The sequence below is a fragment of the Chiloscyllium punctatum genome, chromosome 49 (genome assembly GCF_047496795.1).
Source record: "Chiloscyllium punctatum isolate Juve2018m chromosome 49, sChiPun1.3, whole genome shotgun sequence".
Lineage (NCBI taxonomy): Eukaryota > Metazoa > Chordata > Chondrichthyes > Orectolobiformes > Hemiscylliidae > Chiloscyllium > Chiloscyllium punctatum.
The window spans coordinates 45,745,512-45,764,165 of NC_092787.1; the positions used below are offsets into that span (position 1 = coordinate 45,745,512).

Here is an 18,654-nt window from a genome sequence, read left to right on the forward strand (position 1 = left end):
CTGGTAACTTTGGAGCAGAGAGAGCAAATCTCATCCAGCATTCAGCTGCTATATAGTGTTGTGGGAGATCAGGATTGGACTGTTGTAGTGCAGTAATTTCTAGCTCCATACATGAAGAACAGTCACCTTAGAGCAGCTACCTCACACACAATTTGAATTCAATGAGACAGAACCTTTAGAAGGGCTATAAGAGTACTGGATAGTACAACATTCAGGAAGGTCCAAGTTTGGATGGTTACTGCTTCTGTAGGTTCCAGCTGTACCTTGATGGGAGCAAAAATCCCAGCACGCTGTAGGTATGTCAGAATCGTGCTAACATTTTTTTGCTTGTCATTGCATGTGGTAATTATTTTTTCTGTGTCAGGTCGTAGCATTGGAATCACTCACGCACTGAGCAACAAACTGGAATCAGTGGGAAATCCTGCCAGTAATCTCTCCACTGTGGCCATTCTGCCAGTTTCTGAGGATGTTCCCATTACTGCTTTCACTCTGGAACTCCGACATGCCCTTAGTGCCATAGGTAAAGAACAACTTCAATAATACTCTTGTCTAAAAAGCTTATACTCTACACAGCACAATGCCTAGATCTGTATACAGTTTATCCACACTGTAAACTGTCTGCATTCACCCACAACACACATGTCTATAGTATTTATTTTATGTAATTCTTGAACCAAGCTTGTTACTTTGTTAGGTCAGCAGTATTTCTGACCAGAGATTGATTTTTGTGAAAATATTCAAGCAATCTATTCTGAAACCAGTAACAATATAGTTGAATTATGTTAGTAGAAGATGTCATTGGAAGAAATGGAATGGATGAGAATGGGGAGCTGGAAGCTTAAGCTGTAGTCAAGGTGGGATTGTGGACTTGCAGGCTGTTTTTAATATCGATTTTGTATCAGTGTATTTGTTATCTCTTGTACAGAACATGAGCACACTGACATATTCATAAATAGTCATTCAAACAAGAAATGTAGAACATAGTCAAAATGGTAAATAAGTGCAGTGCCATCTGCAATTAATGGCAGGTGAGGCTTTTACCAGTTATCAGCATGTCAAGTTACTGTGTGTCCTCGGGTTTAAGGCTAGAATTCAGGGTCTTGTGCTACTGCAGCTCTTTAACGGAATGAGTTGCCTGGTCATAGAGTCATAGAGATGTACAGCATGGAAACAGACCCTTCGGTCCAACACGTCTATGCTGACCAGATATCCCAACCCAATCTCGACCAACCTGCCTGCACCCAGCTCATATCCCTCCAAACCATTCCTATTCATATACCCATCCAGGTCCTGTTGTGTTGTCTATCCTGAACTTGCCAGTAATGCACTCCACTCTGATAATGGACTCCTCTTCTGGGTTCTCTGGTGGCATGTGGAGTAATTAGCGAGCATTAAAGTCCAATTCTCTGCCACAGTAGCCAGGATGGGATTTTGTGACCTTTTTCTCGAGCACAGTTAGAAATATGCAATGAATATTGGCCTAGCCAGCAAGGACCAAGAAAGATAATAAAAATTTGTGAATATGCTGAATGTGCATTTTCAGGTGCAGACAGATCTGCTGTGTTTGACCAGACAGCCTCCTGTGCAGTATAAGTTCTATGATTCTAGATTGCATGACTCTGAGTTGTCGCACCAACACATGCCAGACCTAAAGACCAGAAAGTCGCAAGTTGTAACACTAATCCATCAGGACCAGCAGGGCCTCTGATGAAAACTGACCTCTGTGAGGATTGCTGATCTCAATCATGGCAACAGTAGACATGCTAGTTGATCCAAGTTTGAATATTTTTATATACATAGACGCACGCATATGAGAGTGATTGTTGATGTTAAGCAAGAACAAGACCCTCCTGAATATCACTACAACTGCCTCTTTCCACTACTGTAATATTGAGCTTCTCTGTTCTTGCTTCATCTTATCCACTGTAATTCTCATTCATGCCTTTTTCTTAACCTCCACATTTAACTATTCCAATACATTTCCAATCTCCAATTATATCTTCCATAATCTTGAAATCATCAAAAAATCAAATCCTGTTCACCCTTCACTCCTATCCTTGCTGACCTACATTGGCTCCAATATACATTGCCTTTGATCGTTAATCACTTTATATCATCTGCATTTCTCTGGTTCTTGTGCGCGCTCTCTCTCTCACTGTCTCTCGGGAATGTGCACTCGCTCTCGCGCTCTCTATACCTCACTTTTGCTCTTGCGCTCTCTCTCCCTCCACCCAATCTTTGTAATCTCTTGTAAGACCCACAGCCCCTTGGGCTCTGCTAACTTTGGCCTCTTGAACATCTCTGATTTTCCATCATTGGTGATTGTTCGCTGAGATGCTAGGCTCTGAAACTTTGATAATGTTCCTGTAAAACCCCCTTATGATATTTTGCTGGAGTAGCAAAAGATACAAGGATGCTCATGAAATGCAGCTGCAACACGGTGTCATGCTAGAGAGTGTGTGACTGCTACCTCTGCCAGTATTCATTATGCTTCCCACGCTATCATCACACCTATTCTCTGTTCCAGTTCACTTCTATCCCTCCCGCGCTCATCATCTGACCTGTTTGTTGTTGGATGTGGTAGCTACTGGCTGGGCCACCATTTAATACCAATGTTTAGTTACCAAGAGGGCAGTTTAGAATTGCTATGGGTCTGGAGTCACGTTTCGTCCAGATCAGAGGAAAGGTGAAGATTTCCTTACCTAAAGGGCATCTGTGAACCAAATGGATTTGTACAACAACCAACAGTAGTTGCATGGTCGCCATTAATCCGCTTTCGATCCCAGATGTTTGTTGAATTTAAAGTTCACCATCTAATTCAAACTCATGCCTGCAGAACATTTGCCTGGAGCTCTAAACTGCTATGACCAGTGACATTACCAGTACGCTACCACCTCCTTATAACTAAATGTTCTTCCATTGATCTTCCTGCTCTGAAGAAGGGTGCTGGATTTGCAAGATTAACTCTGATTTCTCTCCAGATACTGTCAGACATGAGTTTTCCAGCCATTTCTGCTCCAATTTCCAACATCTGCCATTCTTTGTTTTTTTTTGTCCTTCCATTTATGCCAATATCTATGTAGAAAACCAGGTGCGATCATGAGACCTATCAGTCTGGTGACATTGACCATCAACTGACTCTGATAATCTCCCATCATCAGCATCTGGTGCATCAGACCTGCAAAATAAGTTGCTTTGCTGTTAGCAAGTGTCTAAATTCCAAGGGACTTGACATGAGCACAGAATATTTGTGAAGTCGGGCTGCAGTGGGAGAAGGGGAGTGTGGTTAATTCCCCAGGTGACTCTTATCCAGGCCCTCCCATCCCAGCACAACATAGAATCAAAGTGAGAGACTTGTGTAAGGCAGCCATTCTTTCTGATGAAAAGTAGCATCATATTACTGCACACAGGTGAATCAGCCCGAATCTTGAGCGCGTGCCTTTCAGGAAATACAAGGATGCAGAATGGTTATTGTCAGGACATTTTAAAAGTCTCTACTCTTCCATACAGTATTATATAGAATGTCCTGTTGACGTTGAGGGAGATGAACTAAAGGTTGACCTCCTTTGTGCAAGAAAGGCTAAAGGGTGACTTGAATAATTGAGAAAGAAAAAGACTTGGCAATATGTTTATCTTTTACTCTGTGAGCTACAATCTGGAGTGATGTACCTGGAAGGATCGTGGAAGCAGATTTAAATATTGTTATGAGAAGAAATTAGATGAATACTTGAAAGGGAAATTATTTCTGGGCTGTGGGACAGAGCAGAGGAGTGGGACTAATGGGATGGGTTTTTCAGAGAGAAAGAGAGAGAACCCAGTCACGATTTCACCTGCTGTATAATGCTATGTAAAAGCCCTGTCACACCTCTAGATAAGATTCTATTACAGCCATCACCTGCATCCCAACAGTGGGTTTTATCGAGAAATAATTATTTGCTTATCCTTAAACTTCATGTCTAGTATAAATAATAGTGCACAGGAAGCTGAAAGCCACAAAAGCAATTTAGTCTATAGTTATTATTGTTGTCCTGAGAAGAAATTGTCATTAGAATTGGCCTTGTAGTCCCAGTGCTTGTTTACTGCTTTTTGTACGGTGGTATCATTAATAATCAGGAGGCTGGCTGACCTCCTGGTATGTGAAAATTATTTTGGAGTGTTTGGAGATGGGGTGATTGACGATAGCCATCAGGGTGTGTTCAATTTCAGCTGGAGTGCACTGATAGATTCTCACTGAGCGATGCATGCAACTAATGTAGGTTTCTGAAATTTGTTTTGAGTTTCATTATCTTTGCCTACTTTCTCCTGTTGTTAGGCAGGATGGAAACACTTGGCATTTCAGCATCTATCTCCTTTTAGATGGTGCATTACGGATTGATTGCTTTTATATTTCCAGTTGTCATAGAGTCATACAGCAAGGAGACAAACCCATTGGTCCAACCAGTCCATGCAGAACATTACTCCAAACTGAACTAATCCCACTTGCCTGCTCCTAGCCCATATCCCTCGAAACCTTTTCTATTCATGTCTACCATAGTCTCCTCAATGTAGAGCCATGGCTGCCTGTTACACAGGAAGTAGGAGGTCACTGGGAAGCTCAGAGGGCAGTTGGCGATGAGAGACATCAGCGGAGGTGAAAGAGGAGTGGAACCACAAAGTGGTTGGAGGGACACCATTAACATTGATGTGGGGAAAGGAGGATAATGAGTGGGGACAGAGAATTGGTGATGAGAAACCTGGCACTCGAACATAGAACTGTACAGCACAGTACAGGCCCTTCGGCCCTCCATGTTGTGCTGACTTTTATCCTATTCTAATATCAAATTAACCTACATACTCTACATTTTACTAGTATCCATGTGCCTATCCAAGAGTTGCTTAAATGTCCCTGATGTATCTGACTCTATTACCACTGCTGGCAGTGCATTCCACACACCCACCACTCTCTGTGTAAAGAACCTACCTCTGACATCTCCCCTAAACCTTCCTCCAATCACCTTAAAATTATGCCCCCTCATGATAGCCCTAGGAAAAAGTTTCTGGCTATCCATTCCATCTATGCCTGTCATCATCCTGTACACCTCTATCAAGTCACCTCTCATCCTTCTTCACTCCAATGAGAAAAGCCCTAGCTCCCTCAACCTTTCTTCATGAGACATGCCCCCAGTCCAGGCAGCATCCTCTGGACCTTCTCTAAGGCTTCCACATCTTCCTTATGATGAGACAACCAGAACTGAATATAGTATTCCAAGTGTGGTTTAACCAGGGCTTCAGAGAACTGCAGCATAACCATGTGGCTCTTAAACTCAATCCCCCTTCTACTGAAAGCCAACACACCAAATGCTACTTTAACAACCATATTAAGCTGGGTGGCAACTTTGAGGGATCTATGGACGAGGACCCCAAGATCCCTCTGTTCCTCCACACTCCCAAGAATCCTGCCTTTAACCCTGTATCCTGCATTAAAATTTGACCTTCCAAAATGAATCACTTCACATTTTTCCAGGTTGAACTCCATCTGCCACTACTCAGCCCAGCTCTGCATCCTGTCAATGTCCTGTCGCAACCTACAACAGCCCTCCACACTATCCACCACTCCACCAACCTTCTGTCATTGGCGAACCTACTAGAAGTGAAGATATCCAATAGGAATAGGAGTTGGTGAGGGTTTGGCACCATCTTGGTTGAATTTGATCATGTCCTGAAACGATGGGGAAGGTGAACATGCTCTGTGCAGTGTCCAAACATTTGAAGGGCTGTGGTCAACTGAAGGGTCTGATATCCTCTTTGTGGAATTCAATGCAAGTTAACAATGGTCTGTGACACCTTATGAGTCAGAACAGCTGTGTCACATGACAGCATGTATGTCCCTGTGAATTATGGGCTCTTGTGGGGCAGTGGTGGTGTCTCTACATCTGGACCAGGAGGATCATGTTCAGGCTGTAGATGTGTGCTATAACATCTCCAAACAGATTGATTCACTCTATTTTAAAAAAAGAAATCAGAGCAGGGTTCTTGTGCAGTGGTAGTATCTCTACCTTTGAGCTAGGTGGCTTGGGTTCAAGCTCCACCTGCACCAGAGATGTGAAATAACATCCCTGAACAAATTGGTTCGAAAATATCTAAAATAGCTAGAGGCTCTCACTGATCACTGTAAATAACATTGTTGTGTGCAGCGGTCAAGTGTTAATTTTGTGGGTTTTATTATTATGCATGATAGCATGTGTGTACATGCCTGAGAAAATGAGACAGAGAATTGAATCAGGATTTGCTGTATCCAAGGTTGTTGCACTAAATTGGATTATTGTGATTACAGATTTTAAACAAAACTACAATTGCTTTTTCACTTCCTGCAAGCTGCTAAAGTAAATATAATCATCTAGGTGGTGTATAACAGTAAATTGTTCAGTTTTAACCCTGTCATCTAATTCCCTACTCAAAGCTAGATTTTCATAGAATCAGAGAATTCCTACAGTGTGGAAGCAGGCCATTCGGCCCCTCAAGTCCACACTGACCCTCAGAATAGCATTCCACCTAGACCCTGTGACCCTGCATTTCTCATAGCTAAGCCACCTAGACTGCACATCCATAGACACTTTGGACAACTTAACATGGCCAGTCCACCTAACCTGCACCCTGAGGAAACCCACGCAGACACGGGGAGAATGTGCAAACTCCACACAGACAGTTGCTTGAGGGTGGAATTTAAACCATGTCCCTGCTGCTGTGGGCCAGCAGTGCTAACCACTGAGCCACTGTGCTGCCCCAATCTACAATGCCCCAAACAACTTTATAAGCTGCTTACTCAAATGTGATGTTCTTGGTAAACTCTTTGCCTCTTCAATACAGTACAGTTTAATGCTGTAGACACAAAAGGCAGAAAAGTGTACAACATTTGTGCAGCACAATGGCTTAATGGTTAACACTGCTGCCTCACAGTGTCAGGGATCTGGGTTCAGTTCCTTGGGTGACTGTCTGTGTGGAGTTTGTACCTTCTCCCCATGTCTGTGTGGGCTTCCTCTGGGTGCTCTGGTTTGCAGGTTATATGGATTGGCCGTGCTAAATTGCCTACTGTATTCAGGCATGTACAGGTTAGTTGGGTTAGCCATGGAAAATTCAGGGTCAGGGGATGGATCTGACTAGGATGTACTTCAGAGGATTGGTGGAGACTTGATGGGCCAAATGGCCTCTTTTTCACTTTAAAGGGATTCTATAATTTGTAATTGGTTAGTTGACATCAACAATTACAATTTCATTGCAAAGTTAGATCTGTTGCTACATTTCTCTTTGCTGCATTCTCGAAATCAGGCTGGAGCAAAACTTCAGATCTTTAAATGTTCCCTTTTGCACTCACCCTCCACGTACAGTTTAATGAGCTTTATCCATTATTTTTTTTATTGGAACACCATCTTGTAAATACCATATTGTGCTTACTCCAGGTTTAAAAAAAACACTCTCTGCTCAACTCATAAGGGATTGTTCCAGATGCATATCTCCAGCCTTTCACTCCATTATTTAACTCTGCGCCTGCAGAGTTTATTGAATATTTAGGTTTTGGTAGCAAGTGCTTCGGTTGTCTCTTATATGAATCATAGCCTTTTTCACAGGCTGTGAGTATTTCAGGCACTGAACATGTCATTCGTGTAATCTGGACAGAGCCCTTGGATTTTTCAGTAAAATCTTTGTCACGCGCTCTTCCTTGCATGCTCTCCCTCCCTCCCTCGAGCTCTGTCTGTCTGTCTGTCTCTCTCCCTCGAGCTCTGTTTCTCTCTCTCACCCCCTCGAGCTCGATCTCTCTCTCTCTCACACACCCTTGAGCTCTATCTCTCTCTCTCTCTTTCTCCCACGAGCTCTCTCTCTCTCGAGCTCTATCTCTCTCTCTCTCTCTCTCGAGTTCTATCTCTCTCTCTCTCCCTCTCGAGCTCTCTATCTCTCTCTCTCCCCCCCTCGAGTGCGCTCTCTCTCTCTCTTTTTTTTTTCCTCTCTCTCTCCCTCGAGCTCTATCTCTCTCTCTCCCTCAAGCTCCATTGCTCTCTCTCCCCCTTGAGCTCTATCTATCTCTCTCTCTCTCCCTCAAGCTCCATCTCTCTCTCTCTCTCTCTCCCTCTCTCTCCCTCGAGCTCTATCTCTCTCTCTTTCTCTCTCCCTCTCTCTCTCTCTCTCTCTCTCTCCCTCTCTCTCCCTCGAGCTCTTTCTCTCTCTCTTTCTCTCTCCCTCTCTCTCTCTCTCTCTCTCTCTCTCTCTCTCTCTCTCGCTCGCTCGCTCGCTCGCTCGCTTTCTCTCGCGCTCTCTCTCTCCTCCATCCCTGCCGCCCCCAACCCAGAAGGTGCTAAATCTCATTCACCTGAACAAGAGATTAGATTAGATTACTTACAGTGTGGAATCACAAGTCTTTCCTTTTGTTGATTTGGACTTGAAATTTCCCCTTGAATTGCTGTGATAGATTGCCTCAATTACTTCTCTCCATCTCTTCTCTTCCACCCCCCCCCCCCAACCCCGTCTCTCTCTACCCCTCGCTCCCTCCCCCCCCTTTGCACGTTTGCCTTCATTTTGTCTCTTACCCCTCTCAATGTTCTGTGACATTTCATTCAACTTGACAAGAGATCACAATTCTTTCCCTTTGCTGATTTGGGCTTGAAATTTCCTTATGAACTGATCTCACATTGATTGCCTCAATTCCTGTTCCCTGTCTTTCTCCCCTCCTCCGCGCTCCCTCCCTCCCTGTCCCTCATTCTCACACTTTCGCCTTCCCTTTGTCTCTTCCAGTCTCAATGTGTTGTTAAAGCTCATTCAATTCTACAATAGATCACGATTCTTTCCTTTTGCTGATCTAGGTTTGAAATTTCCTCTTGAATTGCTCTCACATTGATTGCCTCATTTCCTGCTCCTGTTTCTAGTTCGTCACCCTCTCCTCCTGAGTCCACATTCCGCAGGACTCCCAGAAACTATCCTCCGATCTTTCTTTCTGACACAAAAACAGACAGTAGCATGTGACGTCTAAATTAAAAATGACCCCAAAAATGAATTCTTTGGGATTAGAACAGGATAAGGTTTATTCCTGCATTTGAAGCCCAGGGAAGTGATTTGTGACACAGATTCTTGCAATCCTGTAAGGGGATTGTAGTGGTGCAGTATAGTGCCGTGCCTGCTGGGCTAATGGTTCCTTGATTCACATCCCACTGCTCCAGAGGTATGTAACAATATCTCTGATCAGGTAGATTGCAAAATAGCGCACAGTCCTGTATAAAAGAAAGCAAACAGAAAGAACAGAAGTCACAAATTACTTAAAATCAAAGATATTGGAATTTGTTCATCTGAATTAGAGTCCATTAAGGGCGGCACGGTGGCACAGTGGTTAGCACTGCTGCCTCACAGCGCCAGAGACCTGGGTTCAATTCCCGCCTCAGGCGACTGACTGTGTGGAGTTTGCACGTTCTCCCCGTGTCTGCGTGGGTTTCCTCCGGGTGCTCCGGTTTCCTCCCACACTCCAAAGATGTGCAGGTCAGGTGAATTGGCCATGCTAAATTGCCCGTAGTGTTAGGTAAGGGGTTGATGTAGATGTAGATGTAGATGTAGGGGTATGGGTGGGTTACGCTTCGGCGGGGCGGTGTGGACTTCGGCGGTGTGGCCGAAGGGCCTGTTTCCACACTGTAAGTAATCTAATCTAATCTAATCTAATCTAAGTCCATGCATGGTTGAGGTTCTTCCAGCTGGCTGTATGCAGACATCGCTTTCATAGGAACGTAGATGCAGTCCGATTGCTGACGGTGCATTAGCTGTTTACAGGCGAAAAGTAGGTTTCTTTTGAGAGATATTGAAATCATCGCCAAGCATTTAGCTCAGCCCGACTACTTTTCTTGTTGTATGTATATTTGTTCATGAGATTTGAGCGCTGCTAGCCGGGCCAACCTTGGTATTGACCACATAGCAATTGAAAGTCAACCACATTGCGGTATCCCATGTAAAGGTGGGATAAAGATCAGGTAAAGATGGAAGGATTCTTCCCTAAAGGGAATCAGTGACCCTAGTGAAAAATCCTCAAATATTGTCATGAAGTTAAGTAAGATATGGTGAACCTTAGATTGTTGATGCAGTGGCTTATCACAAAACAAAGTTTGTTTGTCCCATTGTTATATCTCAGATGATTTAATTGAGCTGTTTTTATTATTTTATTATTATAGTAGTTTAATTCTATTCTGTAATATCAACTGCCCTTAGTCCTGTGTGAATTAAATGGCTTAGCAATTAAGAAGCTCAAGGAAAGCATTTGCCTTAAATGTTTGTTTTTAATGCCTTATTCTCCATCAGCAGGCATTTTCTTTTCTGAAATATATTCCTGGGATTTGTGACATTGATGAGACTGCACTTAAAGCTCAATGAAGTTATGGTTATCTTTTTCACTAAATTACTGTTTTCCTCTCACTGATGGTTCTCTTACAGCAGAGAATTTGGTCAGAAATTCCAGGGTATTGATTCAAAATGTTAAAATATATCTAGGTCGGACTATGTAGTGATTGAGTGACGGTGTTTCCATGACCTCAGTCAACTGTGTGAACATCTGAGAACTAATCCTTCTTTAGTTATAGTTTCCTGAGCTCGGTTCAACCTAGTCAGGTGATCAACAGCAACCATTTCAGTTCAGCATTTGTCCTTTTCAAAACCATTTTTAGTTCATGAGCAATCGGTGATATTAAAATCAAATGAGGGATGTCAAACATTGGTGATCCATGTTTGCGATTATTGTAACAAATTAGATAAAGAGAAGCACTCCCCCGGAACCCAGTTACACACTGAAATTGACACCAACTATGACTAATGTGGTCCAGTTAAAAGCACCATGCAGCATATTTGGTACAGGGGTAGATGTGAAGGCTAGAATATTGTCAAGCTTTAGTCACTAATATACCAGCACTGGCTGGGTGGTGCTGCAGTTCTCCCTGGCACTGGCTGGGCAGTGCTGCAGTTCTCCCTGGCACTGGCTGGGCGGTGCTGCCGTTTTCCCTGCCACTGGCTGGGTGGCACTGCCGTTTTCCCTGGCACTGGCTAGGTGGCACTGCTGTTCTCCCTGCCACTGGCTGGGCGGTGCTGCCGTTCTCCCTGCCACTGGCTGGGCGGTGCTGCCGTTTTCCCTGGCACTGGCTGGGTGGCGCTGCCGTTTTCCCTGGCACTGGCTGGGTGGCGCTGCCGTTTTCCCTGGCACTGGCTGGGTGGCGCTGCCGTTTTCCCTGGCACTGGCTGGGTGGCGCTGCCGTTCTCACTGGCACTGGCTGGCCGGCGCTGCCGTTCTCACTGGCACTGGCTGGCCGGCGCTGCCGTTCTCACTGGCACTGGCTGGGCGGCGCTGCCGTTCTCACTGGCACTGGCTGGGCGGCGCTGCCGTTCTCACTGGCACTGGCTGGGCGGCGCTGCCGTTCTCACAGGCAGTGACACAGAAGCCGAAAAGTCATATCAGACTCGAAACAGTAACTCTGTTTCTATCTGCACAGTTGCTGCCAGACGTACTGAGTTTCTCCAGCATTCTCTGTGTTTGTATTTAGAGATTATCCATGGGGATTGCTGGAATTGGAGTGCAGTGATGATATTGCAGGATTCATAATGCAGACTGATGCTGTGGAGACATGAGTCCAAATCTCCCTGCAGCAGCTGAGTGCATTAAAATTGTTATCAGCGATTTAAACCTGGAATGAAAGGCTGCCCTCAGTAATGAGTGTGAAGCTGCTAGCTAGAAACAAAAACTCACCTGGCTCCCCCATGTCTGTTGGGGAAGGAAATCTAACCTTACACACTGGGGCCTATTCATGATTCCAGGACCACAGTAATGTACTTCTCCCATAACTGCCCTTTTGTAATGGCTGTGAGGCTCATGGTTGATTTCAAAAAGACGGCTCTCTATCAGCCTTTTGAGGACAAGGGGCAATAGGCATGATCTTTGCCAGCAAAGCCTGCATTCACTGGATGGGATTTTCTCAAAGGTTACTGGTAATGTGAATAAGTAGTTTGACAAACAGCTTGAGGTAAGGTAAGCTGCCGCAGCATGTTGTTTAATGTGATAAGGGTTAGTTTCGCATTTTGGAAGGCAGTGGAGCACGTTTTGGTGGGTGAAGGTTGTAGATGAAAAGCGGCTTGAAGTGCAGAATTCTTTGAACATTCGGGTACAGGTTAATTAGACAAAAACAAAGACTGCTGACATTTTGAATTTTATCAATAGGAGTGTGTAATAAAAGAGGTAAGAGCAAAGGGATTGAGAAGTACTTGATGGATTATTGAATGCTGTGAAAATTGCTGTATCGTTCTTTAATTTTGGTTGCCTTACTCAAGCAGAATTGTAGATTCTCACTTTTGTTGGGTCAATTATTTTAGCATTGGAATAAGGGTCAAAAAGGCATAAATAGAAACAGCAGTAGGTCATTCGACCTCCAGGTGTGCTTTCACAATCCGTAAGATTATAGCTGATCTATTTCAGCTCCAGCTTGCTGCAGTAACCCCATATCCCCTTTGTAGACAAAAATCCACGGATGGAGAAAGTGATGCTGGAAATCAGAGTCGAGTGTGTGGTGCTGGAAAAGCGCAGCAGGTCAGGCAGCATCTGAGGAGCAGGAACACTTGAATATAGTCAGCAACTGAGCCTCAACAGCCATGTGCGGTAGAAAATTTCCAAGATTCATCAACCTTTAAGTGAAATCTTGTCGGGATAGTGATGTCCTTCTCATTAGCCCACTAATCCAGAGATCCAGGTAATATTCTGGAACCCCAGGTTTGAATCCTGCCATGGATTAGTGGTGCTGGAAGAGCACAGCAGTTCAGGCAGCATCCAACGAGCAGCGAAATCAACGTTTCGGGCAAAAGCCCTTCGCTTTTACCCGAAACGTCGATTTCGCTGCTCGTTGGATGCTGCCTGAACTGCTGTGCTCTTCCAGCACCACTAATCCAGTATTAGGTTTTCAGCATGTGCAGTCATTGTATTTAACTTTAATCCTGCCATGGCAGGTGATGGAATTTGAATTCAGTAAAAACCTGGAGTAAAGAGTCTAATGACCATGAAACTGCTGGACATTTAGAGAAAACCTATTTGGTTCACTCATGCTCTTTGGGAAGGAAACTGCCATCCTTTCCTGGACTGGCCAAATGTGACTGCAAACCTACAGCTGGTTTATTGCTGAATTAGCAATGCAAGTGGACCTAGCCAGTGACCCCACATTCAGTGAATTAGAAAGAAATCATTTCAATTGAGTCCAAAGTGGCCAACCGCTTATTTTGGGACTGTGACCCTGTGTTCTCCGTTCCCAAACCAGAGGGAGTCTTCTCACAGCATTACTTCTGTCGAACCCATCACAATTTGCATTTTAATGGGATCATCTCAGCTTTCAAATAATATAGACCTTGTTGTCTTAGTTTGTGCTTGTGCCTTTATCCTAAGAATCTTTCTGGAGAACTTCTGAACCTTCAAGGGCTAATGTGGCCTTACGATGGTAAAGAGATAAAACCTGCATATTGTACTCTGGTTAAGACCCTATCAGTGTAAAATCTATTATCTATATGTCATTGTTAAGACTTTTTCACTCTTATACATCGACCCTGTAAGTTATCTTTCAGACTGATAGCATTTGCTTTCCATGGAAGGTTTTAAAATCCTAATGAATGTAAACAAAACCATGACTTCCCCATGTAATTGGTAACGTGTAAGGCAAATTGCCAAGTATACAGGGTCTGTTTAACTGAGGCAGGTACAGCAGAGCTTTCTTCAAACAGCTTAATGGCTGGTTAGTGTGTCTTGCATCTATGAATATTTACTGTTGTTTTTGAAATGTATTCATGTTCCAGCATATTAAAGGAAATAAATGAAAGGATTCAGTGAATAAATGAATATTTCATTTTGAAGTAATTCAAGTGAGGAGAAAATGCAAGAATTATTCCCCTCTCTTCTGTCAGAATCAGAATGGCAAATTATCATTTCTTTGAAAATGAACATTGATTTTGAATATCAGCATCTATATGACCTGTGACCTTTTGTTTTTATTGCTGTTGCTTGTTTTTAAATTGTGCGTAATTACACCTTAGTTACACCTTGTGAGCAGATATTAAAAGGTTGCAATCAAGAGTTATTTAAAATTAGTTTGGCAATCAGCGTGATCATTCTGGAAACGTCAGTGGTACATTGAGAAGTGAGCAGCCTGAGCAATGCCTTCGACCACAGGAATGGTCTGTCATTGCTGTGCTTTGATCATTTGTATCTGGACTTGCAGCCTTGGTTTTGAGAGTTGGTATTTCTATATTTCTCTTTTGCAACCAATATTTTCACCTTTTGTGGGAGAATGTCATTGCCTGTATTCATATGGAATCGTAGAGCTTTACAACATAGAAGCAGACCTTTCAACTGGCTGAGATCAGGTTAGAGAGTCAAATCCTTTTGTGGCTTCTCCTCCTTTGGCCAACAGTGACATTCCAAGCTTATAATTTAAGGCTAATTGTTTTATAAATGGATGAATGGAAATTGTATTACAGTGAAAATGCTGGGCTGAGCATCTGCAGCTTGTATTGTGTGCAATGATTCTGCGTTTATCCTTCTCCCAGTTATAGAATCTATGTCTAAAAGTACTTGCTTCAATCCTCAGGCATGACTTTTCCCCTTACTCTAGGATGAAGCTTCCCTTTATCATTGTTTTGATGTTTCATTTGATAGCAGCAATGCATTGTTTAGAGTCAAAGAGTTGTACAGTGTGAAAACAGACTCTTTGGACCAACTCATTCATGCAGACCACATATCTTAAATTAATCTAGTCCCATTTACCAGTATTTTGCCCATATCCTTCAACCTTTCCTATTCAAATAACCATCCAGATGGCTTTTAAATGTTGAAACTGTACCAGCCTCCACCATTATCTCTGGCAGTTCATTCCATGCGTGGACTGTCCTCTGCATGAAGAAGTTATCACTTAGGTCCCTTTTAAATCTTTCGTCTCTCACCTTAAATCTAATTTTGGACTCCCCTACCCTGGGGAAAAAGACATTGGGTATTCACAATTTTATAAACCTCGATAAGGTTCTCAGCCTCCAATGCTCTAACGTAAATAGGCCCAGTTTTTCAGCCTTTCCCTGTAGCTCAAACCCTCCAACCCTGGCAACGTCTTTGTCAATCTTTTCTGCACCCTTTCAAGTTTCACAACATCTTTCCAGTATTCCAAAAGTAGCCTAACCAATGTCCTGTAAAGCCACAACATGACATCCCAACTCCTATACTCAATGTACTGATCAATAAAGGCAAGTGTACCAAATGTTGTGATCACTACCCTATCTGCCTGTGACTCCACCTTCAAGGAACTATGAACCTGCAGACCAAGATCTATACCACAAGATCTCATTGTTTGGCAACACTCCCTCGGAGGCAAAAGTGAGGACTGCAGATGCTGGAGATCCGAGTCAAGATTAGAGTGGTGCTGGAAAAGCACAGCAGGTCAGGCAGCATCCGAGGAGCAGGACAATCAATGTTTTGGGCAAAAGCCCTTCCTGGTTAAGGGCTTTTGCCCAAATCGTCGATTTTCTTGATCCTCAGATGCTGCCTGACCTGCTGTGCTTTTCCAGCACCACTCTAATCATCCTGCCCTGATTTGCCTTACTAAAATGCAACATCTCACATTTATCTAAATTAAATTCCATCTGCCACTCATCGGCCAATCTGGTCAAGGTCTTATTGTACTCTGAGGTAACTTTCTTCACTGTGTACTATGCCATAAATTTTGGTATCATCAGCAAATTTACTTATTATTCCTCCTACATTGACATCCAAATCATTTACATAAATGTCAAAAAGCAGTGGACTCAGCACCAATCCTTGCAGCACACTGCTGGTCGTAAATCTCCAGTCCGAAAAACAACCCTGCACCACTACTCTCTCTGTCCTACCTTCAAGACAATTTTATGTCCAAATGGCTTGCTCTCCTAAATTCCGTGTGATCTAACCTTGCTAACCAGTCCACCTTGTTGAATGCCTTGCAATAAGAACCAAATTGCAAGTGACTCCTTCGTTAGAAATGCATTCCTTTTTTAAACTACAGAGCATATCATCCAAGTAACTGCAACAAGGAACCATTCAGAGAAATTTCTCCATTCAACCCTGGCTGACTTTGCTGATTTGGTACACGAGGGTTCCATGAGAAGGAATAGCCATGATTAATTGTACTCCGAGTTCACGTACAACCCAAAATGGTAACTGTGCTGTTACTAATCACAATTAGGACCAAGCATCGTTGTGCTACATTATGTTTTCCTTTTTATCTATTTGATGGCATTTGCATTATTCTGTGACTTTTTTTGTGTTGTAATGTTTTTCTCGCTATCAAGAGGTATGCATGCTGTTTGTCTATGACATAGTGCTGTGCATACGACTGTTAAATTATCCGGATCTTTGTTTTGCAGGCCTGATATTTCTACGTAATGCAGATCCATCTAATTTCCAATAATCTAGTGTTTCACAAAGAGTACAAAAAAATTGTCCCCTCTTATTGATTCTTTCAGAACTTACAGATCACCTGACTCTTAATTTTGTGGTTTATGCTTCCACAGCAAGGAAATCTCTTTCAATTTCTTTTGCTACCCGACATCAATCCTAATTTGATTGTTGTCAGTTTTGACTCTGTCACTCCCATCATCATGATTGAGTTTGAAATAGCCAGGCTTATCAGTACTGTTTGCAACCTTGATCCTGTGTAATTCCTACGCAAAAGATCAATAGTTTGTGAACTGATATATCCAGACATTGATCAGTGGAGAGTGTTGCTCACTGGTTAGTTATCTGGTTTATTGTTCCAGAACACACATAACTCCTTGTCTCCATTTATGATATCTTTAGCCCTAATTCATCGAATCATAAAACACAGGAGGCTTTTCCACCCTTCAGATCTGAACTGTTCTTTAAAGGAGCCACCAAATTAGTCTTGTTTCCTTGGGCTTTATCTGTGGCCCTGAAATTGTCGTCTTTTCAAGTACAGTGCTTACATCCAATTACTATTCAATTTGCTTAAATGATTATTTGCTGAGTAAGAAAAGATTTATTTCTTTTGGGTGTAGACCTGCTGAATTGCTCCAACAATTTTAGTTTTTACTTCAAAGCCATAATATTGAACACCCTGTTAAATCTTCCTTGTTGTAAGCAGAAGAATTTAAACTTCTGTAGTCTTTCCACATAACCAGATTCTCTCTCAAACTTGGAACAGTATCAGTAATTAGTGTTTAATTGCCAATTTTTTCCTGACTTGTTTGTTAAAGTTTGTACCCACTATCATTAGTTATCTTGTTATTCACTTGACCACACCATCTACTCTTGGGAGAACTCTAGGGAGGAGAGCAGTTACCTCATTTATGGCAGAGTCACTGTTCAGCTGTAACTAGATGTTAGAGGTGGCAAGAGTGGATAAGAGGGATTCTTGTATATGTTTTCCTTATCCTTCCAGTCTTGGGAAATGATAGGTGTTGAAGTATCGAACTCTGGCTCATCATTGATGCTTAAAAGCACAGCTGTGCTGGAACTCTTACCATAAATCTTGGCCTCACCACTCTTTACCACGATCTTTCCTGCTGAACTATTCCAGTTCACTATAGACTACTCCTTTTGCATGTGCTTTGTAAAACAATAGAATATGTTAATTTCTTCATCAATTTCCTTTCCCTTTTCTGTAGCATAGTACTTCATTACTGATCTGTGTTCTTCCACCCTCACCCAATCAACGAACCAGCCAGTTGCTCTAGTTTTCTTTTCAGTTTAGAATTTAGAATTAGCTTTATTGTCACATATACTCACATGAGGACAGTGAAATGTTTACAAGTCGCCACTTATGGTGCCATCTTAGGTACAAAGGTACCTAAGTACAGATTCTTAAGTACAAGTTCTGAGGAAAAAAGAAAGGAAAATAAGGAAATAAAAAGTCCAGTATTACAGACCTTCAAAAGTACAAAGTCATGATAATAAATTAGAAAAATAAAGAAATAAAAAGTTTAGAATAACAGTCCTTCCACGATAATATAATATTTTATAAAAAAACTTTTTTAAAAAGGACAATTTAAGACCAAGTCGATCCTAGTCCATTTCAGAGTGTCTGGGCTCAAGGACCTGAGCTCTCCTTGGAATCCCAGGCCAGACTGCTGAAGGGAAAAAAACTATATGGAGTCACAACTCTGAGACTGACAAAAACTGCCTCCGAAGCCACTGAAAGTGCTCCCAGGCTGCTGCCATAGCCACCAACAAGGCGTCCAAGATTGGTCATTGGAGTTTGGGGAATGGATCCATCTCATGTTCAGCCATCACCTAAGTAGTCTAGTTGAAGGCCCCATCAGGAGACAGCCACGACCAGATACATACCCCATTCACCACTGCAGCAGCCTCCCAGGACCTCCTTCCTCACCAAAGCCACCAAAAGAAGGGAAGATGAACTTGATGCTTAAAAAATAATTTTAAAATGAGATGGCAATTGGGTACCAAGGAGGTAGAGGGGTTAGGAGGAATCCTCATACATGTGGGAACTCTGTGAGGTCATTGTTGAGTACAGTTGATTTGGAATGGAGAGACAGGGTGTGGGAACACTGGCCAGGAGGTTGAGCTTGTGGCTTTGTTTTGGTGATTACATGAACCTGTTCTGTAAGAGAAAACAACACTGGTACGGCTTT

The 18,654-nt window shown here is 42.8% G+C and overlaps 1 protein-coding gene across 9 annotated transcripts in view; it reads left to right on the forward strand.

Moving 5' to 3' along the window:
- pnpla7b (patatin-like phospholipase domain containing 7b) overlaps nucleotides 1-18,654 on the forward strand; it is a 340,731-nt gene that overhangs the window by 175,726 nt on the left and 146,351 nt on the right. For all 9 annotated transcript variants that reach the window (XM_072566409.1, XM_072566407.1, XM_072566410.1 and 6 more), the window contains one exon: nucleotides 365-520. In XM_072566409.1, the coding sequence (XP_072422510.1) occupies nucleotides 365-520 (156 nt within the window). The remainder of the gene's footprint in view (nucleotides 1-364; nucleotides 521-18,654) is intronic.